The sequence below is a fragment of the Elgaria multicarinata genome, chromosome 14 (assembly GCF_023053635.1).
Source record: "Elgaria multicarinata webbii isolate HBS135686 ecotype San Diego chromosome 14, rElgMul1.1.pri, whole genome shotgun sequence".
Lineage (NCBI taxonomy): Eukaryota > Metazoa > Chordata > Lepidosauria > Squamata > Anguidae > Elgaria > Elgaria multicarinata.
In genome coordinates, this window is record NC_086184.1 from 25,953,074 (window position 1) to 25,978,646 (window position 25,573).

General features: G+C 46.4%; 1 protein-coding gene across 1 annotated transcript in view; it reads left to right on the top strand.

Annotated features, from left to right (window-relative positions):
• Positions 1-549: 549 nt before the first annotated feature.
• The window catches only part of LOC134408723 (galanin receptor type 1-like), a 38,542-nt gene continuing 13,518 nt past the window's right edge, over positions 550-25,573 (top strand). The window contains exons 1-2 of the mRNA XM_063141117.1: positions 550-1,239; positions 17,918-17,983. Of these exons, the coding sequence (XP_062997187.1) occupies positions 550-1,239; positions 17,918-17,983 (756 nt within the window). The remainder of the gene's footprint in view (positions 1,240-17,917; positions 17,984-25,573) is intronic.

Sequence of the window (25,573 nt, forward strand, 5' to 3'; positions counted from 1 at the left end):
GGGGAGAAAAGAAGTAGCCCGTGCAAAAAACCCAGTGCCGTGCCTGGCTAGCTGAGAGCCCCTTCCCCTCCCTCCAACTACAGAGCAAGAGGAGGAGCTGGAAGCAGCTCAGCCTGCTTGCCTGCCTGCCTGCCGCTCTCAGCCCAGCTCTCAGACCTCTTCGGCTGCTGCTTCTTTGGAAGACACTCCAAGCAGCCAGCCTCTCCAGCCTCTGGCTTTGAATCTGCCCTCTCTCCTGGTGCTGACCTTTGGATCTCAGTGGCAACTGGAGAAGAGCAAACCCGGAAGATTCCCTCACAGCTGCCTGGGGCTTTTTCAGGGAGGGTCAACACCTACATTGGCCACAACACTGGAGGAGGGATCTGGAGAGAGACCATCCAAGACCCCACAGGTCTCCATCCTGGAGGAGAAGCCTTCGGCACGGGGGCTACGAATTCCTGAACCTCCGGACAAAAGTCCTGGTTTTGCTGGGGGGGGGGGGACCCAGGAGAGGCAGGGCCTCAGACGTGCGTGGGTGTGGGTGGGTGTCCCATGAAGTGACCCAGATCCATGGAGGAGAATGGGACCAATGCCACCGCTTGCGCCGATAACTTTGACTTCAAGCGAGCCAATGGTTCCTCTTGCTGGCCAAGCATGTCGGGCGGCGGCCCGGAGACGGTGATCGTGCCAGTGTTGTTCGGACTGATCTTCTTCCTCGGCATGGTGGGGAACAGCCTGGTGCTAGTAGTGCTGGGGCGTCTCCGTCCAGGCGGCCGGCCGTCCCGCAGCGCCACCAACATCTTCATCCTCAACCTGAGCATCGCCGACTTCTCCTTCCTCCTCTTCTGCGTCCCCTTCCAGGCCACCATCTACTCCCTGCCGGAGTGGATCTTTGGCGCTTTCTTCTGCAAGTGGGTGCACTACCTGGCCATGGCCACCATGCTGGTCAGCATCTTCACCCTGGTGGCCATGTCGGTGGACAGGTACATCGCCGTGGTGCACGCCAAGCGCTCGCTCTGCATCCGCAGCAAGCGCAACGCTAGCCTTGGCGTGGGGGTTATCTGGTTCCTGTCGCTGCTCATTGCCATCCCCGTGGCTCAGCACCAGGCCCTGATGAGCGGACACCAACAAGCGCCAAACAGCTCCTTCTGTTGGGAACACTGGGCCGACAACCCCGCCGCCAAGCAGGTCTACAAGGTGGCCATCCTGGTGGTGGGTTATCTGCTGCCTCTTCTGCTCATCACGTGCTGCTATGCTAAGGTGGGTGAGGATGGCGGGCAGGAGGGGAAAGAGGATGGGTGGCAGCAGGTGGGTGGCAGCAAGTTTTGAATAACCCTCCAGCATGTTTCTCAGCATGGCTTAGCATAAGGCAGGACTACTTCTGGGTCTCAGAACCTCTTTGGATCGCCCAAGTAAGGTTCAGCTCCAACATAGGTGGCTTGATCATGGAGTAGGCAGTGTCCCTGAGCATGCACAGAAGACCTCCCCCTCACTTCTAAGGAACCACTGCTTTGAACCAGTGGTTCAAGGGTGGCTCAAATCTTCTCCACAGGGCTTAGTTTAAGCCAGGGACTACTCGATCTAAGAACCTCTTTGGATCGCTCTAGTAAGTTTCAGCTCCGACATATGTGGCTTGATCATAGAGAAGCCAGTGCCTCTGAGCATGCACAGAGGACCTTCTCCTCACTTCTAAGGAACCACCGCCAGCCCATTCATGCTTTGAACTGTGGGGTTAGGAAGGGTGCCTCAAATCATCTCTGCATGGTTTATGTTAAGCTAGAACTACTTAATCTCAGAACCTCTTTTGATGGCCCAGGTAAAGTTCCACTCCGAAATATGTGGGTTGATCACAGAGAAGGCAGTGCCCTTGAGCATACACAGGGGACCTTCCTCTCATTATTAAGGAATCAATGCCAGCCCATTCATGCTTTGAACTGTGGAGTTGGGAAAGGGTGTATCATATCTTTTGGATTCGATGAGGAAGGTTCAATGAGGCAGAGGCATTCTCACATAGCGAGTGGCACCCTAGATCCCTTGCCATGTTGCAGGTAGTTGAATCAGGTTTGCAGGGAGCTAACCATGTCCAGGTAGCACTGGGGGGGGGGGGTAGCTCATAAACTGTGGCACTCCCAGGCACTGGTCTTGTCTCCCAGCCACTGGACTTGTCTATCCACCCACCTCCCCTGCCATGCTGGGGAGGTGGGTGGTTCAGCTGCATATCAAGAATGCTGTGGGGTTTCCAGACTGAGCCCCAGCACCTCTCCCTCCCTCCCTCCCTCCCTCTCTCTCTCTCTCTCTCTCTCTCTCTCTGTCTCTCTCTTTTTCTCTGTTTAGAAATGAGCTCCCTTCAACTTTCTTTCTTTGCTGGGGGCACAAAGTCACTGCAACAATTTCTCCATGTGTGCATCTCAGGAGTAAAGAGCCAGCCCTCCGTGCAGGAGAGAGAGAAAGAGTTTATTTTTCTAGTTTTGAAATCTAGAAAATATACCAATGTCATAGTTAACCCGTGTCTTTAATGCTACCTTAAAACAAAAGGTGAACAGTCCTGGAACAACCCCCACCCCCACTGGAAATCCAACATCCCTCTGAATATAGAGACTAGGATTTATTATTTATGTGTGCCGAAGCAGCCTGGAGATATTGCTGTATGTCAAGGATGACCGAGTGTGGCTGTTTGATGAAATTGGGAATACTTTTTCAGACTGCTTCACTGCATATTCCTTCCTTCCTCTCTTTGCTCAACTTACCCCTAATTGATTTTGTTTTGCTTATCAAGATTAATCTTTAACGATGAGAGGAAACGAAAGCTGTTTTATGGTGATACACCAACGTTGTTTGTTTTCCAGAGTGGCAATTACAGTACTATAGATATGAAAGTAATTTAAAATGTGGTTTTTAAAAGACAGACTGGGAGAACCTGCATGCTGTCCTCTGAAGCCTTAAATCAGCCTTCCTCAACCTGGGGCGCTCCAGATGTGTTGGACTGCATCTCCCAGAATGCCCCAGCCAGCTGCTGGGGCATTCTGGGAGTTGTAGTCCAACACATCTGGAGCGCCCCAGGTTGAGGAAGGCTGCCTTAGATCTTTGTTCCCAGTCCCCTCTGGATCAAGAGAAAGTATGCAAGGCAAAGGACCATGTGTAGATAGTGGAATAAAAACAGAGAGCAGAGCATGGGATGTAAACTAAGGGTGCACATCCCAGATTGTCTTCTGGACAGGGGGTAGAAAAGGGAGAGGACGGAAGGAATGCATGAAAGGCTGGCATTAGAGGGGCCACTTAACACATTGCTGAAAAAATAGAGAGGACAAAAGAGGATATGGATTTGCATAAAACGTGTTCTCTTTTCTTCAGTTTCTTGAAACAAGGCTTGGATTGGACAGCCTTCGAACAGAGGACTGGCCTCTCTAAAGTAGGACACATGGCCACCACGCGGGCTTCCTTACCAGGCTGTCCCAGGATGTATGAAGTATGTGGTCAGACCGCTTGCAAACCTTAATTTAAAAGAGGGAAAGAATCGGAAGAGCTTTCTCCAGCTCGTGCTACCTCCCCCTTAGTTCAATTTTCACACGTTTTCTTTCCTTTGATCTTCAGCAGGCCTTCCTCATTACTTTCTTTTATGAAATGCATCCCCCCCTACCTCTTGCAATCCCTTTCTGATATTGCTCTGCTTTGATCTCTCATTCACTGCCTTGCCTCAATTTCTCTTCTACATTCCTTTCAGCTTCACCCAGTATGTGTTCTCCTTTTCTTTGCTCGTCCCCTTCACAGTCCTCTAGGGCCTCATCTACACCAAGCAGGATATTGCACTGTGAAAGCGATATATTAGGGTGACCATATGAAAAGGAGGACAGGGCTCCTGTATCTTTAACAGTTGTATTGAAAAGGGAATTTCAGCAGGTGTCATTTGTACATATGTAGAACCTGGTGAAATTCCCTCTTCATCACAGCAGTTAAAGGTGCAGGAGCTATACTAGAGTGACCAGGCTTAAAAGAGGGCAGGGCACCTGCAGCTTTAACTGTGGTGATGAATTTATTTATTTATTTATTTATTTATTTATTTATTACATTTTTATACCGCCCAATAGCCGAAGCTCTCTGGGCGGTTCACAAAAAGAGGAGATGAAGAGGAGATTTCCCCAGGTTCCCCATATATACAAATGACACCTGCTGAAATTCCCTTTTCAATACAACTGCTAAAGATACAGGAGCTGTGTCCTCCTTTTCATACGGTCATCCTAGGTATATAAAAGGCAGGAGCCACACTGCTGCTTTATAGCACTATTGAAATGCACTGACAACTGTTGGAGCCCATTAATACAGACCATATACCACTCTCATACCGCTATACCCTGCTTGGTGTGGCTCCTGCCTTTTATATACCATTTTCATACCGCTTTCATTGTGCAATATCCTGCTTGGTGTAGATGAGCCTAGGAAAGGTGTGAGCACAGGGCCAGATTATAACATGCCTAGGGTGACCATATGACTGGATTTGCCTGGATTTGTCCGGAGTTTTGATGACAAATCCGGGAGTGGGAGGGGAAATCCGGATTTTCTCCAAAGAGCAGCTCTAAAGGGAATTAACAAAAAGGCTTATAACTCTGTCATTTTTTAAGATAAAGACATGAATCTTGTCACGATGGTAGCTCTTAGGAAGGGCTTTAGTCATATCAAATTTGAAACAGATCTGTTCATCCGTTGATTTTTTAGGGATTTTTTTTAAAAAATTGAGGTTTTAAAATTATTTTTAAAATCGTCATTTTTAAAGATAAAGAGATGAAAGTTGGCACCATGATAGATTTTAGGTAGAGCTTTAGCCATACCAAATTTGAAACAGATCTGTTCATCCATTGTTTTTTAGGAATTTTTTAAAATGTGAGGATTTAAAAAAAAATTTTTAAGTGTTATTCTTAAAGATAAAGTGATGAAACTTGGCACCATGATTGCTCTTAACAAGGACTTCAGCTATGCCAAGTTTGAAACAGATCTGTTGATCCATTGAGTTTTAGGATTTTTTTTTAAAGTTTGAGGTTTTAAAAATATTTTTTTTAAAATAATTTTAACATGGCGACTATGTTGTCCTCCTTTTTGGTTTCCAAAATATGGTCACCCTAGATACAGGAGCCCTGTCCTCCTTTTCATATTGCTACCCTACATTTGTGCATAGAGCATTTAGCCACTGCTCACTGTGTGACATGCAGGGGCTCCATGTGTCTGACTTGACAAAGAATATTCCTCTATCTGAAGGCATCCGAAGGTCTGTCCCATCCATGTCCACCTGGGCATTAGACTGAACAGCCACACCTGGGACACACAGTCTTCCATATGATGGTGAGATGGATTGTCTCTCTGTTTTAAGAGGCTTTCTACAAAGGGCATTTATTGTGCGCTCATCATTCCCTATTCACAGTTGTTTATGGGTTTGTTAGACAATGTTGTGATCCTTCCGTCTCGCTTCTAACTAGCAATTTCGGCAAGTTTTTTTAGAGCAGGGAAAATGCAGCATTTCATTAAGAAAGTGAAAGAAAGAGCAATTTCCTCTTGTGCATTTGCACTATTCTGTAATGTCACAGTGCCACCTATGTAGTGGAAAGGCAGGAAAGGAAATGCTCCTCATGTTGTGCTCAGATTTCAGTTCTACAACGAAATGTAACGCAGATACAGCTGATTAACTGCCAGTTAACAGCCTCATATATAAAAGCTCTAAATTAGAGTAGTTTCAAGAGCCATGCACCCACCTAGAGTTAACCCAGCCTGTCTGAACCTCAATACCAACCAGTGACGCAGTGGAACAGGTCAGTCAGGGACACATCACAGGTACTTTTTTATTAGCAGGGTCTCTGATGTCATCTGCCACCTGCCTCAGACTTCCCTATTCCCTCTGAGCATAGCTGCAATCCTCACAGTAGCTGGCAGAAGGTTACTGGTGGATTTTTTTCAGCAACAATCTACTGTTTCTTGTTGTACTACAAAGCATTTTGGGATGGCTTGGTCCTGAATGGGCAACTGAGACCCATGAGCTTACAAAATATACCTGGAGTTGAAAACTGCTAGAATGGATGTGTTGATTATATGGATCCCCACAGCTGCTTGCATTTGGAACTCGCCTTGAAGGAATTGTACTTGAATCATAGAATCATAGAATAGCAGAGCTGGAAGGGGCCTACAAGGCCATCGAGTCCAACCCCCTGTTCAATGCAGGAATCCACCCTAAAACATCCCTGACAGATGGTTGTCCAGCTGGCTCTTGAAGGCCTCTAGTGTGGGAGAGCCCACAACCTCCCTACTAGGTAACTGGTTCCATTGTCGTCCTGCTCTAACAGTCAGGAAGTTTTTCCTGATGTCCAGCTGGAATCTGGCTTCCTTTAACTTGAGCCCATTATTCCGTGTCCTGCACTCTGGGAGGATCAAGAAGAGATCCTGGCCCTCCTCTGTGTGACAACCTTTCAAGTATTTGAAGAGTGCTATGATGTCTCCCCTCAATCTTCTCTTCTCCAGGCTAAACATGCCCAGTTCTTTCAGTCTCTCTTCATAGGGCTTTGTTTCCAGACCCCTGATCATCCTGGTTGCTCTCCTCTGAACACGCTCCAGCTTGTCTGCATCCTTCTTGAATTGTGGAGCCCAGAACTGGATGCAAGACTCTAGATGAGGCCTAAGCAGGGCTGAATAGAGAGGAACCAGTACCTCACGTGATTTGGAAGCTATACTTCTATTAATGCAGCCCAAAATAGCATTTGCCTTTCTTGCAGCCATATCACACTGTTGGCTCATATTCAGCTTGTGATCTACAACAATTCCAAGATCCTTCTCGTTTGTAGTATTGCTGAGTCAAGTATTTCCCCATTTTGTAACTGTGCCTTTGGTTTCATTTTCCTAGGTGTAGAACTTGGCATTTATCCCTATTAAATTTCATTCTGTTGTTTTCAGCCCAGCACTCCAGCCTATCAAGATCACTTTGAAGTTTGTTTCTGTCTTCCAGGGTATTAGCTATCCCACCCAATTTTGTGTCATCTGCAAATTTGATCAGCGTTCCCTGCACCTCCTTGTCCAAATCCTTAATAAAAATGTTGAAGAGCACTGGAAAATAAAATAATAACATAAGCTGGAAAATAAAATAAGAAGTTTGCAACTATAGGGATGCTTACTTGGAAGTTACAGTATATCATCAAAACTAAAACTATCACCTACTTTATTGTTAATATTTATTTATTATAACATTTATATCCCGCCTTTTTTCCTCCCTAAAGAACCCAAGGCAACGTACATAATCCTCCTCTCCATTTTATCCTCACAACAACAACAACCCTGTGAGGGAGGTTGGGCTGAGAGTCTGTGACTGGCCCAAAGTCACCCAGTGAGCTTCATGGCCGAGTGGGGACTAGAACCCGAATTTCCTGTGTCCCAGTCCAACAATCTCACCACTACACCACACCGGCTCTTCAGAGGAGATATGTTTAGAAAGGGAACATGAAATATACAACATTCTGTTATTTCTCCTTCAGAAATCTAAGATGAATTTTCCCCCATTTGTGGTCTCCCTGATATTTCCCCCCCCCCTGGTGCTACCACTGAAGAAGTACAACCAGATAGGTAGGTATTCTACTAAAAACAATAAAGAGACTTGCTGCACCTTAAAAGCTAACACGCTTTATTATGGCATACACCTTCATACGTGGGTGAAAAGGATACATGTGTGTGTGTATTATATATTTATTTATAGTATTTATATACTGCACCATATCTAAAATAGATTCCAGAGCGATGCACATAGGAATGAAACAGTAAAAAAGAAAGAAGAGCAGCAAATTAAAATTGTTCAATTTAAAACAAAGGGCCAATAAATATATTAAAATTTTTATTATTATTTATTTAAGGATTTTTATGCCGCCATTCAGCCAAAAAAGGCTCTCACGGCGGCTTACAAAAGTATTTCTTGACAGTCCCTGCCCACAGGCTTACAATCTAAAAGACATGACACAAAAGGAAAGGGGATTGGGAGGGAGGAGGAGGAGGAGGGGGAAAAGGAAAGCAAATTCAGGCACTACAATCTTAGTTGCAAAGTTCAGCAGTTACAGTTGACAGCAGGAGGGAGGGGGCTCTCAGCTGGAGCTGAACCCAGGCACGGTGGAGAGGTGCCTGGCTGCTGCTTCCTCCCTCACTGGTGGCCTCTGCAGAGACAGTTGGTAGCAGGAGGGAGGGGGCTCTCAACTGGAGCTGGACCCAGGCACAGTGGAGAGGTGCCTGGCTGCTGCTTCCTCCCTCACTGGTGGCCTCTGCAGAGACAGTAGGTAGCAGGAGGGAGGGGGCTCTCAGCTGGAGCTGGACCCAGGCACGGTGGAGAGGTGCCTGGCTGCTGCTTCCTCCCTCACTGGTGGCCTCTGCAGAGACAGTTGGTAGCAGGAGGAAGGTCAGAGAGAAATGCAATGCAAGAGACAAAACAAACAAACAAACCCCAGACAGTGACAAAACCAGGCGCGGGAATTGTAAATAGTGAGGTCATAAGGAAAATAAATGCAGAAAATACAAACAGTGACAGTTATATGATTAACAATGGCCATTCACAGTGCAGTAGCTGCTGATAAAGCAGTTCTTCTTTTGCCTCCACCGAAAGTACAGTATATAAACCTGAAACTCTCTATAATATTCCATGTGTCTGATGAAGTGGGATCTAGTTGCTGAAAGCTTCTTCCAGAAGAAATGCATTAGGCTTTAAGCCGTGATGGTTGTGTGCTACCTCCAGTATCCGAGGCAGTAAGCCTGTGTGCACTGGTTGCTGGGGAACATGGGCGGGAGGCTGCTGTTGCCCCGTGTCCTGCTTGTGGGTTCCTGGTCAACAGCTGGTTGGCCAATGGGTAAACAGAATACTGGACTAGATGGTCCCTCGGTCTGATCCAGCATGGCACTTCTGATGTTCTTAAGGTGCCATAGGACTCCGTGTTGCATTTGCTGCAAAAGACTAACACTGTGATGATTACATTAAAACGGAACGGTCTGGGGTTGGATCTGGGTTTATGTTGGATCAACTGTGGTGATGGAAGCGGACCTCTGTGCAACTGTCTTCCCACGGCAGCCCCTCCTGTCCCCTAAAACTGCTACATACAGAGACTCAGGAGACTGTGCTGAATGAGGAGGGGGTTCCAAAAACTGAGTGGAGGGAGCTTCTGCAAGCAGACTCCTTCCTCTCACAAAAGGGCCCTTCCTTTTGCAGGAATCAGATCCTGGATCCAACTCATGTAAGCCTAGTGACCACGATTTTTCATTTAAAGCATTTTTATCTCACTCTTCGGCCTTCACAAAGAATTCTCCCGTTCACAAAGCAGCACTGTTGATAACACAAAACATCCTGGCATTGATAAGTGAAGAAATACTCAGAGCGGTATTAACACCCGTTCTCTCCATTCAGGCCAGAGGTGACAGAACTGAACTTCTTGATAAGTTGTCATTCAGCAATTTTGTGCTGGAATCTCCCTTCGAAGTGCCTTTATTCCACTGTGGCCTTGCCACTTCCAGGTCAGCCACAGGGCATCCTGGAGGTTGAAAAGTTCTCCTACTGGTCTCTGAATAACTGCCCATTCTGGGATCAGTTTTGTGCTCATTTATTCTTTTTGTCCTACGTAGAACGCAGAAGGACATTGCTGGCAGGTGAGGGTATATCCTTAAGATGATGATGATGATGATGATGATGATGATGATGATGATGATGATGGGAAACAGTTGTGATCAGTTTATAAAACAGCCCACGTTAGAAGCCAGTGCAGGGCCTGCTGCTGCAAAGGATATTATCCTGGTAGGTGCAGAAAAGCCTTCAGTAAGCAATTTGTAATAGGGACATTCAGGCAATGAGCTCAGCTTTTGTGTGAGAGCTGGGCTGTTGTAAAAATACACCACTTTCCCCTGTTTTAACCAAGGGAGAGTAGGAAAGTGAACAATCCTCACTGACACCTGTGGTGTGTGTATGTGTGTGTGTGTGTGAGTGTGTGTGTGTGTGTGTGTGTGTGTGTGTGTGTGAGAGAGAGAGAGAGAGAGAGAGAGAGAGAGAGAGAGAGAGAGAAGCCAGTGGAACAGGTAATTTCCACTGGTAACAGTGGATTCACAACCTCACTGACATTGGAGCAACCAGCCTCCACTGTATGCGTTTGAGAGATTTTTATCAGAAATATGGCATAAAAGGTTAAACCCACCCACCCCCATCCCTATTTCTATGTCATGATCTCTGTCTGGAATAGGGGCCCTTGATGCTCCTTTCGGAGGGGAGGAAGTTCCTGGTAGAGATATTTAAGACATTATCTTCTTTGGCCCCTGCCCTGGGTTTAAAGAAATGAAGGGGAGGGACCTGGGAGTCTGGACCGGAAGATTTAATCCTCCCCCAATCTGGATCAGGCCCCCATGTACTTAGACTAAAGTAAAAAAGAAAGAAAGGAATTAGGCTCAGCGTCACACTTTGCATTCCACATGATATGTAGTTTAACCTCAAGAGAGGTGGGGGTCTGCCGGAGGAGGGGGAAATTGCCCCCAATCCAGCTTGGATGTAATTTAAGGAAGTTGAAGGAAGGGAAGGGGTGTTGCTAGGGCTTGGAACACGGGGTCCTGGGCCTTGGATCTTTTCCTATGGGCCCCAAGGTCTATGTCATGTTTCCCAAGACCTCCCACCTTTTGGGGAGACAATAAAGAGGCCTGCTAAGTAATCCACAAAGCTTTATTCAAGCAATAAACATCCCTTCCCACCTGAAGAAAGTCTAATCCTTAGGAACTTTCCTCTAGGCAAAACTATGCAAACTAAGCGAGACAATTGTCTTTTCAAGAAGAATGGAAAGCCCTTTCCCAGAATGTGTTAATTTGAGAGACTGGTTCTGATGCAGCTTCTGACGAGATGCTAGCCAGGCTGATTTTCTCTCACCTTCCTTTAGTTCTGCCCATTTTAGTCTGCAGCATACTCTAGGAGTGGCTAGCCTGTCCGTGCCCTCCCCCTCGGAAGAATACTGACTTAGAATCATAGAATAGCAGAGTTGGAAGGGGCCTACAAGACCATTTAGTCCAGCCCCCTGCTCAATGCAGGAATCCACCCTAAAGCATCCCTGACAGATGGTGGTCTGACTTCCCACTGACTTCCCACTGACTGTGTGTTGTTTACCCTTGAGGAGATAAACCCGTGAGAGCTGCCTCCTCCACGGGTATAATCTGGCATGTTTCTGGCGCCGTCTCCTCTACTTCAGACTCTGATTCTGATTGATCACTTGAAACTCCTTCCCCCAATGCAAGGGGAACAGGGCTAGACATAAGAGCCTATTCCCCAGAGTCTTAAGTGTCCATTGGTGCCAATGGCAGGTTTTGTCCACCCCCTAAACTTAACTGTCATGCAGGGGGGTGGATTTCTCAGCAGGATCACAATTGGGGAAGGACAGTTTAACACTTTCCTCCCTGTATCCCCACAACTTCCCTTTCCACATGGTAATTAAGCTTAGCCCCCCCCCCCCCCCGAAAACCTCCCTTTGATGCTAGTGGAAAAACTGGGCCCCATATTTTTTAAGTACCTGGAAGAAAAGGGGGGTTCTTGTTCCCTCCTTCCCACACCAGCTCAACTCAACCTGGAAGGAAAGTCAGGAGGACCCCTGACTTTCCTTCCAGGGTGGCTTGCTCTGTTGATGGTTCCCCTAATATTTTGCATCAAATAAGGTGACCTTCCCTGACCTGGTGCCCTCCGGATCTGTTCAAGTACAACTTCAAGCACCCAACAGCCTGTCATGGCTGTCTGGGGATGCTGGGAGTTGTAGTCCAACACATCTGGAGGGCACCAGGTCAGGGAGGGTGGTACTAAATGCACCTCACCTCCCTTATTCACAACCGGGTTTCCCACACACACCCTTCACACACTCTAGCTGAGATCTCGGCAACTTCCTCCTCTCCCTTCCTGTGGGGCAGCAGGAAGCGTCACCACAAATGACAAGGTGTCGGGCGTAATACGGACTTGGTCCCCAATAAAATGTGGTGTTCATGGCACAGACGGAGTCGGTTTTGCCTCCCACTGAGGCTGGGAGGACATAAACAAATTTATGTTCCCAACTCTCTGTTTGCCGGGTAACGATAGTGCAGTGGATTATTGAGCTGAAGTCAATAGGAGCTGGTTTTCTCAGGGACTTTGCGCACATGGTGCTCAGGGATGGTGTCGAGAGTAGGCATTGTTGGGCATCGGCACTTCGAAAATTACTACTACCCCACTGCACAATTTTTATTTATTTATTTCTTCCATCTATATCCCACCTTTCTTCCATCTTGGGACTCAAAGTGGCTACATGTGGTTCCCAGGGGGTCTCTTTCCAAGCGCTGACCAGTTCCAGACCTGCTTAGCTTCAGCAAAGTGGTTGCCTCATGTGCCTTCAGACCATGTCCTGGTCATTTCATATCCATTTCATTATTATGTATTTCTATACCACCCCATAGCTGGAGCTCTTCATAGAGTATATAGCCATGCAAGTCAGGACATAAAACAGGTGGCACACACAACATCGACATGTATCTAAAACCATTTTAAAATCATCAGCCAGAGACAATCTAGGACCTGATCAAAAGGACTCATTCTATGCTGCCAAACACCTGAGAGAAGTGGGCAAAAAGATGCCAATGTTGGCACCAGGTGGGCTTCGTCAGAGCGATCATTCTCTAAATGGCTGGGCCACCACTGAGAAGGCCCTCTCCCTAGTTGCTGTCCTCTGAGCTTCCCTTGCAGGGCCTTATATACAGCTTTGCATGCAGACCGTAGCATACGGGTCAGTTCAGGCCAAGAGAGGCATTCCATCAGGTACTGTGGTCCTAAGCCATGTAAGGCACCTTGAATTGGACTCGGAAAGTACAGGTCAGAAGTTCATACTCTGTCTGTAGCCACTGGAGTAGCTGCCATGGGAAGGAGGGCAAGTCCACTTCTGTCCATGCAGCTAATCTAGTGTAAATCTGGATCCAACTCCCAATGTCATGGGCAGAGTGTTGGAGCCAGGTTCAAATCCCCAGTCAGTGGGAAAATCATTAGGGAGCCCTGGACTAGTCACTACCACTCTTTTTTTTTTTTTTTTGAATATTTTTATTATTAAAACAACAAACACAAATCAAAATCACTTAATACAAGATATTATCATACCTTACTATCATATATTCAATATTAACCTATTAAACATAATATAATAAACATAACAGTGCTCCCCCCACCTCGGGATCTCATTCTTGTTTCCAAAAACTCATAGTTTCATCTGTTGGTGGAACCCCCCTTCCTTTAGAAAATACAAACTCCAGGAACTTTTTCCATATACTCTCAAAATCATTCGTTTTTACTATGCCTCTTTGCATTTTTATATTACATGTCAATTTATCGTTTATAGCAATGTCCCACACTTCTTTATACCATTCTTCAATACAATAATCTCCTGTTATTTTCCAATTCCTAGTTACTATCAACCTCGCAGCTGTCAGTAGGTTCGTTATCAATTCTTTCATTTCTTTATTACATTTAGGATCATCATGCAGTGAGAGTAATGCAATCCTTGGTGTAACTTCTACTTTAAATCCCACAATCTGTTCAATCTCATAAAACACCATCTTCCATAACTTTTGCACATGTATACAATCCCACCACATATGTAAATACGTTCCCTTTTCTCCACAACCCCTCCAACAATCTGCTGAAAGCTGTTTATTAATCTTATTTAATCACTACCACTCTTAAACTAGCCTACCACGCAGGGTTGTTGTGAGGATAACGTAGGGATGGGGTGGGGGATAAATGCCTATGAAGCCTTGAGCTCCTCGGATCATCAGCCCTGCTTTGGGGCAGGTGATGGAGTCCAATGGACTCACGGTCCCTTCCAACCAAATAATTCTACAGTATGATCGCTTGGGATTTGGTTTTCTTCTGCCTCACTGGCTTCGGGTGAGCATGCCAGTAAGAGGCATAAAAGTGACATTTAATAGATGGATTTTCTTTTAATTAATTGGCTTAAGTACTTTAGGTCTCCTGGCTTTAATGGCTAAGTACAGTCATTGCTTGGTTACAGCAGTGCTGTAACTGTGTTTTCGAAAGGTTAATCTCAATTATGTTGGAGCACTGGATAAATTCCCCCCTCTTAATTGCTTTCGTTCTTTTCTTTAAAATCTCCTATGGATCTGTCGGCAACATTCTGAATTTGGAACGGAACTCAACAAACCAACCCTAACATAGAGATGATCACCTCAAAGTAAACAGTGGGCAGTTGTTTACCAGCAATAATTTGCCAAGAGAGGAAAGGAAAAAATTCTTGCTGGTACCCGCGGCTCTTGGTAGCTGACACATTCTCTGTTAACAGCCACGAACAGCAGGAGTCCGGAAATCAAAAGCTAGGACGCCAGGGATTGGATTTCAGGAAAGGATTTATCTAAAAGAAGGAAGAAAGGAGCAAAAAGAAAGTACTGGAACTTCTGAAAAACAATGTACACAACCAACCAGGGCTGGCGCAAGAGATTTTGCTGCCTGAAGTGATTAGGACAAGACAACACCCTCACCACCCAGTCCAAGTACAGAAGTAAACTGGTTTGGCAGTTCAAACTAACTTCAACATTGGTGAATGGCCAGCATCTTCCACTGTACCTGAGAGCAGCAGGCTAGCTTAGGGAGATGTGCAGTGGAAATGCGGAGGACCGTTACATAGTGAGAGGTCAGTGGTGTACCAGTTCTCTTGCCCATGTCTAGAGTGCTATTGGGTCTATATGTTGAGCTGATGTGGAGAGCCAGCTGTGCTGGTTCCCAGGTTTAAGGCTATTGATGCTGTGCTCAGGCTGGTAGATAAAGAATTTGGCAGAACGTCAAGGCCAGCCAAGAGCGGAGATGGGAGCTATTTGTATTGGGCTGCATGCCTGCTAATAGGTGAGGCTGGCTGTTTTCCAATCTATAAGGATGAAGAAGTCCTGTGTCATAATCAGGCCCAGTCTGGATCCCCTGGTGTGAATCCTGAATTGGACTCAGAGCCTTAAGAAGAAGTAGACCAGACAAGACAGGAAGCTGGGGTAGAAATTCTCTACACTCTCCAGGAGTCAAGGAGGAATCCTCCCAGGAGCTTATCAGACAGGAGGCCCAGGCTCAGAGATCATCCTCTCCCCTCCCTGGGAACTCAGTATTTGCTGGAGGGGGAAGGAGCATTGGAATTGACAGATCCCAGAGTCTACCACAGGATCAAGTAGGCAAAGTTGAGAGGAGGTGGGAGGTGGTCCGCTAGACTAGTCACTGGCCAGAGATTACAGTTTGAAGACCCTCCCTCAAGGAGGAGTCTGGTAAAACCCTGTTGGACATAATGGGAAACTACCCATTTAGTTGATCAGCAATGGCCTTGCTTTGTTAGGCTAATTTAGCTTACAGGATAGCTCCTAGCATTCACACACCCATTAGGTGTGAAGAGGTGTCTATTTACTGAATAAAGCTTTGTGGGTTGCACAGGAGGAATGCAGCTGCCACACAAAAAATAATGGTGGAGAAAATTCTGAAAAGGTGTCCTTTTATTCCTAAAAGGTAAGAAAAGAAAAATCTCAGCGATTTCCTGAAAGTTTTCTTTCCCCATAAAAGAAGCTTCCATTTTCCTACCTCTTACTCAGGGAAGTTTATAATTTATTTTGAATATGTGTTGGTGGGTTTTTTTAGGGCTGTGCACGGACCCCCCCGATCCGCTTCGGATCCCGATCTGCAACTTTCGAATCGGGTCTGCTCTGCGCTGATCCGCCAGTGGTCCGCTTCGCTTCGCTGTGGAGCTCCGGATCCGAATCAGAGCTCCGCAGTGGCGGCGGTGCCAGGTAAGGCCCTCCTCCCCCTTACCTGTGTCCATCCACAGTCTGACGGCTGCTTCAGCTGAGCCCGAGGACTCAAACAGGAAGACCAGGCTGCCGGCCTGGTCTTCTGGTTTAAGTCCTCGGGCTCAGTTGAAACCGCTGCTGGACCACGGACAGATGCAGGTAAGACCCTTCCTCCCTGCCCCCTTACCTGGGTCCGCCACCGTCGCCACGAGTGGCGGCGGCAGGGCCAGGTAACCCCCCCTCATGCACACAACTTACCTGGTCCATCGTGGCCCATCGCCGGCTTCACTAGAGCCCATGGCTGCGGGCGCTAGTGAAGCCGGCAATGCTGTGATGGACCAGGTAAGACCCCCTCCCCCCTGCCCCCTCACCTGGCTCTGCCGCTGTCGCTGCACGGGCGGTGACAGCACCAGGTAAGGCCCCCTTACTTTTTTTTGGCGCTCCGGATTGAGGCAAAGGATCCGCCTTCATCTCGATCCGCTCCGCTCTGCTGCCCCCGATCCTCTTCGCCTCTGCCTTATCCGCACCCTTATCCGCTTCTGCTTCTCCGATCCGAAGAGAAGTGGAGCACAGCCCTAGTGTTTTTGACCTAATCACTGTGAGTGGCTGAGAGTACCGTTGATACATTTTTCTTTCTATTACACATCTCACCATTGCATTATAGTCTCCCAGGCTGCCTGCACTTCCTGATCAGAAAAGGCCCTAAGGGAGGAATACATTCATGATGTCGTCCCATAGGGTGGGAAGTGTGGGCTGTCAGAGAGGTGACTGTACAAGCAGACAGAACAGTCACACACACACACACCTCAGCCATCTCATAATTAAGGTAAGCACGAGAACCCTGAACCCAACCCATGAGCATTTCTACTAAATTTCTTCTTTTTTGAGTTTCTTTTCGAAAGCAATTTCTTTTCTATTGGATTGAATGGAAAAGGTCGGAATTTTTATAGGAGACATTTTCTACACAGGACTAGCTGCAGCTGCCAATTCCCAATAAGCCATCAATGTAAGAATGTAAGAATTAAATGATTTGAATTAGGAGTGAGCAGTGAAGTGGCCAAGTTTGCTGACCAACACCAAATTATTTAAGGTTGTTAAAACACAAAGGGATCTCTCCAAGCTGGGAGAGTGGGCGTCCAAATGGCAGAGGTGATTCAATGTAAACAAGTGTAAGGTGATGCACGTTGGGGCATAAAAGCCCAACTTCAAGTATAACCTAATAGGATCTGAGCTGGCAATGGCTGAACAAGAAAGAGATCTTGGGATTGTGGTGGATGGCTTGATGAAAATGTCCACTCCGTGTGCGGCCGCTGTAAAGAAGACAAACTCCATGTTAGGCATTATAAGAAAAGGAATTGAGAATAAAACGGCCAGTATCATACTGCCCATATACAAATCTATGGTGCGACCACACTTAGAATACTGTGTACAGTTCTCGTCACCACACCTAACAAAGGATATTATAGAGCTGGAAAAAGTGCAGAAAATGATTAAGGGGCTGGAGCATCTCCCCTACGAGGGAAGGTTACATCAAATAGGATGGTTTAGCTTGGAAAAAAGGAGGCTAAGGGGAGACACAATAGAGGTATACAGAATTAGGCATGGTATAGAGAATGTGGACAGGGAGACATTTTTCTCCCTCTCTAAAAATACTAGAACCCGGGGTTAATTCCAAGAAGCTGATTGGTGGGAGACTCAGGACAAATAAAAGGAAGGACTTCTTCACACAGCGCATAGTTAAATTATGGAACTCGCTACCACAAGATGTAGTGATGGCCACCAATCTGGATGGCTTCAAAAGGCGGTTGGATCAATTCCTGGAGGCAAAGGCTATCCATGGCTACTAGCCCTGAGGGTTGTGTGCTATCTCCAGTATTCAAGGCAATAAGCCTGTGTGCACCAGTTGCTGGGGATCATGGGTGGGAGGGTGCTGTTGCACCATGTCCTGCTTGTTCATCCCTGGCCGATGGCTGGTTGGCCACTGTGTGAACAGAGTGCTGGACTACATGGACCCTTGGTCTGATCCAGCATCAGGGCAGTTCTTATGTTCTGCATACAGCAGGAGTGGAGGGGGGGGGGTAGGGTGAGAACCCACTATTCTGCTATGAAGCAATACGTTCTCTTTTTCTTTTCTTAGGTGTTATATCATCTGCATAAAAAGGTGAAGAACATTTCGAGGAAATCAGAGAGATCAAAAAGAAAGGTAAATTAAAAGCAGCAACTAACAGCCAGTCACCCTGGAATGCTGGGATGGGTTGTGGTTCAGAAAAGCACTAGCAAAACATTGTCTATATCAGAACTCTAGTAGAAGTGATACGTCAGTGCTCTAAAATGTATTATGCCCGACTCGTGTTTCATTGAAAGCTTGTAGCGTTTATACACTTTGGGCTGTGCTGTCGGGTGACTCATTATATAAAACTCTAACGATGGCTTGTGGTTTCGGTCCATTTCCTTGGCAACGGAGTATGAAATGATGGTGATATAATCAGGTTGTAACAGACAGTTGTCTCTTCGTACAGGTACGTGAGGCTATTTTTTTTTCAAGCTGTACAGAAGTAAAGCTCTTGTGAGATTGCAATGTGTCTGTAGGGTGACATCTTTCGACCTCAGCAGCAACTCTCAAAGAAGGCACCATCAGAGCAAGGTGTACTCTGTGTTAGCATACAAGCCATGAAAAAAACATGACATTTATTATTAGCCACCCAGTTCAGCACCAAAGGAATCTCTGCTTAATTTTTGTTTTGTTTTTAAAAAAAATGCAATTGGCTAGTCCTTTGTGTCTGCAAGGACAGATCTGAAAATTTGCGGACAACATCAGGGAACTCAGAAAGCAGAGTAGGTAAAAATAGCTTGCATATAATGTACAGGTCCAGTGTACAATGTCAAAGAACAGTTTGTGCAGTCCATTTGTGTACTATAACACTGGCACAAGAAAGAGAGAGCAAACACAACTGCCCCCCCCAAAATGGAGGAGGTTTAGGAGGGGAGGAAGGGGAGGAGCAAAAGATGCAAGCCACAGAAACCACACTGGAGGTTATACAGATCTAAAGGCCAGCTGTGGCCTAAATCCCCATGAACTAACTAATTGCCACACTGCCTCCTTCCAGTAACTTGCAGATGGGTTACAATATTCCCAGCAAGAGCATAGGAAGCTTGGTCCATTTAGCGCTGTGTCGTTGATATTGACTGACAGCATCTCTCTAGGCTTTCAGGCACGATTCTTTCCTGGCCCTTCCTGGAGAAGCCGGGGATTGAACCTGGAACCTTCTGCATGCAAAGCAGATGCTCTACCACTGAGCTACAGGCAGGTGAGCTAGTGGAACTATCCTAGCAAAAGAAGGCCCCAGAGGGAGCAAGCCTTTCTGAGATGATAATGGCCTCAGCATCCGTCCAAGGATGCCAATCTACATTGTTTGCTCTGAATTACTGATAGTAACGTTTTTAGGGATTTTGCTACTTGATCTTAAGAACATTAGAACAGCCTTGCTCGATCAGAGCAAGGGTCCATCTAGTCAAGCACTCTGCTCACACAGTGGCCAACCAGCTGTTGACCAGGGACCCACAAGCAGGATGCAGGTGCAACAGCACCCTCCCACCCATGTCCCCCAGCAACTGGTGTATATAGGCTTACTGCCTCTGATACTGGTGGTAGCACATAGCCATCTGAACTAGTAGCCATTGATGGCCTTCTCCTCCAGGAATTTATCCAACCCCCTTTTAAAGCAATCCAAAGTGGTGGCCATCACTACATCTTGTGATAGTGAATTCCATAATTTAATTATGTGCTGTGTGAAGAAGTCCTTCCTTTTATCTGTCCTGAATCTCCCACCCATCAGCTTCATGGAATGACCCTGGGTTCTAGTATTATGGAAGAGGGAGTCTTTTTGATTGTGGTGGGTGGGCGGGTGGGTGTGGGAGAGAGAGGGGAGGGCTTTCTTCTTATTATGTATTATAGTTTTAACATTTGTCATTAGCTGCCTTGCAGTTCTACAGATTGAAGGGGAGGGAGGGTGCAAAAATTCTAATAAATAAACACCCAAGAGTCTTGTGGCACCTTAAAGACTAACAGATGGCCAGAATAAATGTGTTAATCTTAAAGGTGTCACAAGACACTGCTGTTTTTTTGCTGCTGCAGACCAACATGGCAAGCCCTCTGGAAATAATAAGAAACTATTATGGTGAGTCATGCCAGCTTGGAGACTTGGGATACATTCACATATTAATGTCCTCATGATGAAATAACTGAGTCCTCATTTGCCTGCTTTAAAATCTCCCAGAAGAGGAGCGGACAAGCCCACTCTAACTCAAGTCAGTGACCCAAACGGAAAAAAAATATGCAGAGAGACAATTAGAACCAGCTCGTCAACACAGTAATTGCATGAATATCTTTTTTTAAAAAGCCAACAGCAGGTGCAAAGGGAAGGCAGAAGGGCTTTCCTCCCCCTGCACAGGCTGTTCTCCCAATTTAGTTTCCCCCCCCCAGGACCTTTTAGAGAGGTGAGAGGAAGCTTCAATAGATGTGGATGGGAGCTTCCCTTCCAATATGAATAACAACTGTGTGTGGGGGAAGCAGGGAGATGGATCCAGATCTGGGTCGTAGCAGGGACCAAAGGGTTAAAGCCCCTACCCCTGCCAGAATCCCAACCTAAATCTCTCAGCACTCCAGCGCCTGCTATTTACTTTTTAAAAACCGTCCATGTCATTTGCTAATTGCACAAATGGTGTCTCATCTAGTTTGGCCCTCGTTGTGCTGCTGATTGTGCAGAAATGTGATCCCCTGAAGGCTAAATGTTACCGGCGAAACTGTGTTTCTAGGGCAGCTTATATTTGAAATGCAAAATTATCCGGTGGCCGAATTTCACGGCTTCTCTGTACTGGAAGGAAAAAAAACAGGAGAAAAAGGGGGCCAGGACCAGCCCTGCTATCATGCAGAGTGAAGCAGTTGCCTTAGGCGGCAGATGCCGGGAGGTGGCAGCAAGGTGTTGGAGGAGAGACCTGTGGGCCAAGCAGCCTGCGCTGCACCCCCTAAGTTAGCCTGCTGCCTTCGGGCATGATGGAAGATGCTGTCCCATCATCAGCGCTGAAGTCAGATTCATCTGTCCATCCAGTCAGCTTCTGAACATGGGACAGGAAAGGGCGCCATCTTGTTTCCTGCCTCAGGCAGTGAAATATCTTGGGCCAGTCTTGAAAGGAGCCATCGTTCCTTTTGCCTCATATACAGAACATACTTTCCATCTGTGCACAAGCCCAGGACCGGGTCTTCTATTCATCACAGAGGCTGTGTTCTTTCAGCTCCTAGCTTTAAATATTTAAACAACTTTGAAGGAGGAAAAATGAAGGGATTAACTGTATTAAAAGGGAGTTGTGGGGGAGGGATGGCGGAAACTGGATGTGAGCCTTATTGCTGGAGCTGCACTTCTACATTTGAGATCATAATTCAGAGCACGCCATCCGAGGGATAACATATATACAGCTTCATGGCTCATGCCAGAAATAACAAATGGCTTCTCTTCCCTTTAGCATAGGCTGAGGAACAGGCAGGCAGGCAGGCAATTTATTTATTTATTTATTTATTTATTATTTAGAATATTTATATACCGCTCCCCATTGAAAAATTTCGGAGCAGTGTACAAGATAAAATGAAAATAAAAACAGAATAAAACTGTTAAAACAAAATTTAAAAGAAGCAACAAACAGAGATCCAAGGCTGCATATTAAGGAAAGGCTTCTTGGAATAAAGATGTTTTCAGGAGGTGCTGAAAGGAGTACAAGGTCGGCACCTGCCTGACCTCCAGAGGCAGGGAATTCCACAGGAGGGGCACCACCACGCTGAAGGCTCTTCCCCTGGTGGATTCCCATCGGAGGATGGATCTATGTGGAACCACCAGGAGCAGGCCCTCGGATGACCTCAGTGACCGGGCAGGTTGGTAAGGGAGAAGGCACTCTCTCAGGTATCCTGGTCCCAAGTTGTTTAGGGCTTTGTACACAAGTACAAGAACCTTAAACCTGGCCCAGTAGCGAATAGGCAGCCAGTGCAGTTCCCTCAGCAGAGGAGTTCCATGCTGGAAAGGGGCAGCTCCAGACAACAGCCGAGCTGCAGCATTCTGCACTAGCTCCAGCTTCCAGAGCAGCTTCAAGGGCAGCCCCACATAGAGTGCGTTGCAGTAATCCAGTCTTGAGGTTACCAATGCCTGTACCACCGTGGTCAAGCTATCCCTGTCCAGGAGAGGCCGTAGCTGGCGAACCAACCGAAGATGGTAAAAGGCACTCCGAGCCGTGGCAGCTAAAATGAAGCAGGTCGGTGCTTACCAGGTGCAGCGAATGGTGGCCGAAGTCCCAAGCACTGCAGCAGCCCAGCTGCGGGCTTATCCTGTGGTAGCATTTAGGATGGCCACTTCAGTCTGGCCCCAAAAGTGGAACTGCGTCATCCAGAAAGAGGACACCGATTTGCATAACATGTGCATATTCTAATTTATATCTAGAGCTGCAAATTTAGACCCTGTGACAATGCAGTGGTCGTGATTCCAAGCCCTCCTGCTGAGATGTGTGACAATTAAGAGACCTGCCGTGTAATTCACAGAGCTTTATTTGGCCAATAAACATCTCTTCACACCTGAAGGGTGTGAGAATGCTGGGAGCTTCCCTCTAAGCTTAATTAAGATCACTAAGTTAGGTAGTTGCCCTTTCAACTAAAAGGGAGAGTTTTCCATGCAGTCCAAGAGCCACTTTAGCTCAGGGAGAGTCTTTCTGGAGAAGTCTTTGGTGGATGGCTGGCCTGGCAGACCTGCTCTCACCTGCTCTCAACTCCACCTGCTTGATTCTGTGCCCAACTCTGAGATCTGCCGACTTCGAAGTCCCCTCCCTCTCCAACGGAGGCTGAGTTCCCAGGGGCTAGGAGAGGATGGGCTCTGAGTCATTGGCATTCTCTCCGATAATCTCCTGGGAAGATACCTCCTTGACTCCTAAAGAGTCTTGGATAGGGTGACCCTATGGAAAGGAGGACAGGGCTCCTGTATCTTTAACAGTTGCATAGAAAAGGGAATTTCTGCAGGTGTCATTTGTATATATGGAGAATCTGGTGAAATTCCCTCTTCATCACAACAGTTAAAGCTGCAGGAGCGATACTAGAATGGCCAGATTGAAAAGAGGGCAGGTCCCCTGCAGCTTTAACTGTTGTGATGAAGAGGGAATTTCTCCATATATACAAATGACACCTGCTGAAATTCCCTTTTCAATACAACTGTTAAAGATACAGGAGCCCTGTCCTCCTTTTCAGATGGTCACTCTAGTCTTGAAGGATCTTCTTCCCTGCTTCCTGTCTTGGCTGGTAAATTTCTAGTCCTCCTCCTCCTCCTCCTCCTCCTCCTCCTCCTCCTCCTCCTCCTTCTCCATCTTCAGATTCTGACCTCCTGAAACCACTTCCCTCACACTAGGGAGAACAGGCCTGATCCTGACAACAGCTCATGATAGTGGGGAAGAGAGTGACTAAGAGTGATCTATACTACTGTTTTAAAATGGTTTATAATAGTAGTAACAACTGTTGGGGCCCAGGTCACACTCTACTGATGGGCAACTTCAGGCCCCTACTGCTCTCTCATTTTAGGATTTTTCTTCTTTAAAGCAGATTTGGGCTGGATAGTTCTTCAAATATAGGATGCCTTCCAAGAGAGGGCCTCTTCTGGGATCCCTCCAGATGGAGGACTGTCCTCTGTAAAATAGGACATATGGCCACCATAGCAACCATAGGCAGCTACAAAGCCACCATTATAAATTTCACCCAATGCTCCAGACCCGTGCTACATGGGAGACATTGTGGGAAATTTAAAATGGTGGCTTGCAGACCCAGCCGTTCAGTTTTGGAGGCCCAGGGCACGCGTCAGTGCTGGTGGGGCCCATCCAGCACTGGAACCTTTGCAGCTGCCCACAGGTGCTGGGTGCTGCTCCGGGACAGCATTGATCAGGTTGGACTTGATGAGGTTGGACTTGTTGGCCCCTTCCAACTCTAGGATTCTATGAGTCTATGCTTCTATGATAACATTAAAGAGTCACACATTAAGAACGAGAGGCTCAAAACATAGAAGCTATTTTCAAAGGTTCACATATCTGAAAGATAAACTAACTTACTTGTTACAATGTAAGGGATATCAACTCCTTCATAACCCCTAGGGCATGTCTAGACGGGGCGATATCCCAGGGATCATCCTTGGATCGTCTCTGTGCGTCCACATGACGCACAGGGGATCCCGGGATCAGGGAGGGAAGGTCCCTGCATTTCCCTGGGATATTGCCCTACACTTTTGTCGCAGTTTTTCCCGTGGTCCCGTAATGATCCCGAGACCGCGGGATGGTAGGTGGCCGCCCCGGCTCCTTGCGAGTAACCACAAGGAGCCGGGAACCGGGCACGGGGCACAGGAGCTCTGTGCCTATTGAGGGTGGGGGGGAGTGGGAGGGTGTTTTTTATATATATATAATTACCTTTGCCGCTGGAGCACTCATTTTCGATAAAAAAACCCCAAAAAACAAAATGGTGGGCGTGACGTCCTGTTCCTCCAGGGCTCCACATGTAGACTGGGGGGGGGGGGAATCTAGCAATCAGCAATTTGCGAAATCCTCCCCCTCCACCCCCCTGGTCTAGACATGCCCCTAGTTTCCTATGCTATGTTCACTTCAAGAGAAGACACCGACAGGTGTGATAACACCCAATACAACAAAACCCTATGTGAAAAAGAGAAAGAATATAGACATAGCAATGTTGCAAACACAGAAGTCTCAAATGAGAATATATGATTAGCTATCTTCAGGAATGCAAAGAGTATAATATCTACCATGCAGTAATGAGTACAGCTCAGAAATGTGTCTGTTTAACAGATTATGATGATGATGATGATGATGATGACAGTAAACAAAAATAATTTATGCCTATCTCGCAAGTATAACTGTAATTCAGCAATGTCTATTTATGATAAAGGTTACCAATAGCAAATCTGCTCATACGAGAATGAGGATTTCTCCCAGATTTAACACCAGTTCTGTGCTTCATCAGTAGATAAAATGTTTGTTTATACGTAATCAATATGTAGCCAGGTGGTATTCTCAAATACCTAATTCTGAGAAATTGGAAAGAGGTTGTTGAGACAATTGACTGCAGTGCGCTTCAAAAATCGTTTGTCAGATGCCATGTAAACTCCAAGGAAAGAAATATTTCTGTTACTGAAATATATTCCCAATCAAATCTTGCTCCTAGAAGAGAATAAATCCACGGACAACCTCCCACGGACTCGGTTTTATTTATTCCCAGACATGAATAGTCCTATGTCAACTTGAGATCTTGTGCTTTTACTTGCCACAACAAGATTAGGGTTTTTATATATATTTTTATATATTTCAAACATATTCTCATCTTGAGTTTCATGTGTTTTTTCTCACAATCATAGGTCCATTGATTTATTTGGTGGTGGTTGTAGAAGAAACAAATGCAGAATAAGTAATTGTACACGAGAAAGAGCCTTCAATAAGATGTGATAGTTAAAGGCATGTGGCTCATGAAATGATGGTTGGTGTAAAAATGGGGATTTTAAGAAAGCATGTCCCCGATTTGGTCTGTGAAATTTATTCATTTCTTGGCCACCTTTCAAGGCGGGAACCCTCTCAGGGCAGCATACAACAATAATAAAAAGATGTTGGGAGGGTATGGTGTAATAAAGTCTTAAGAACATAAGAAGAGCCTGCTGGATCAGACCAAGGGTCCATCTAGTCCAGCATTCTGTTCGCACAGCAGCCAACCAAGCAGGAC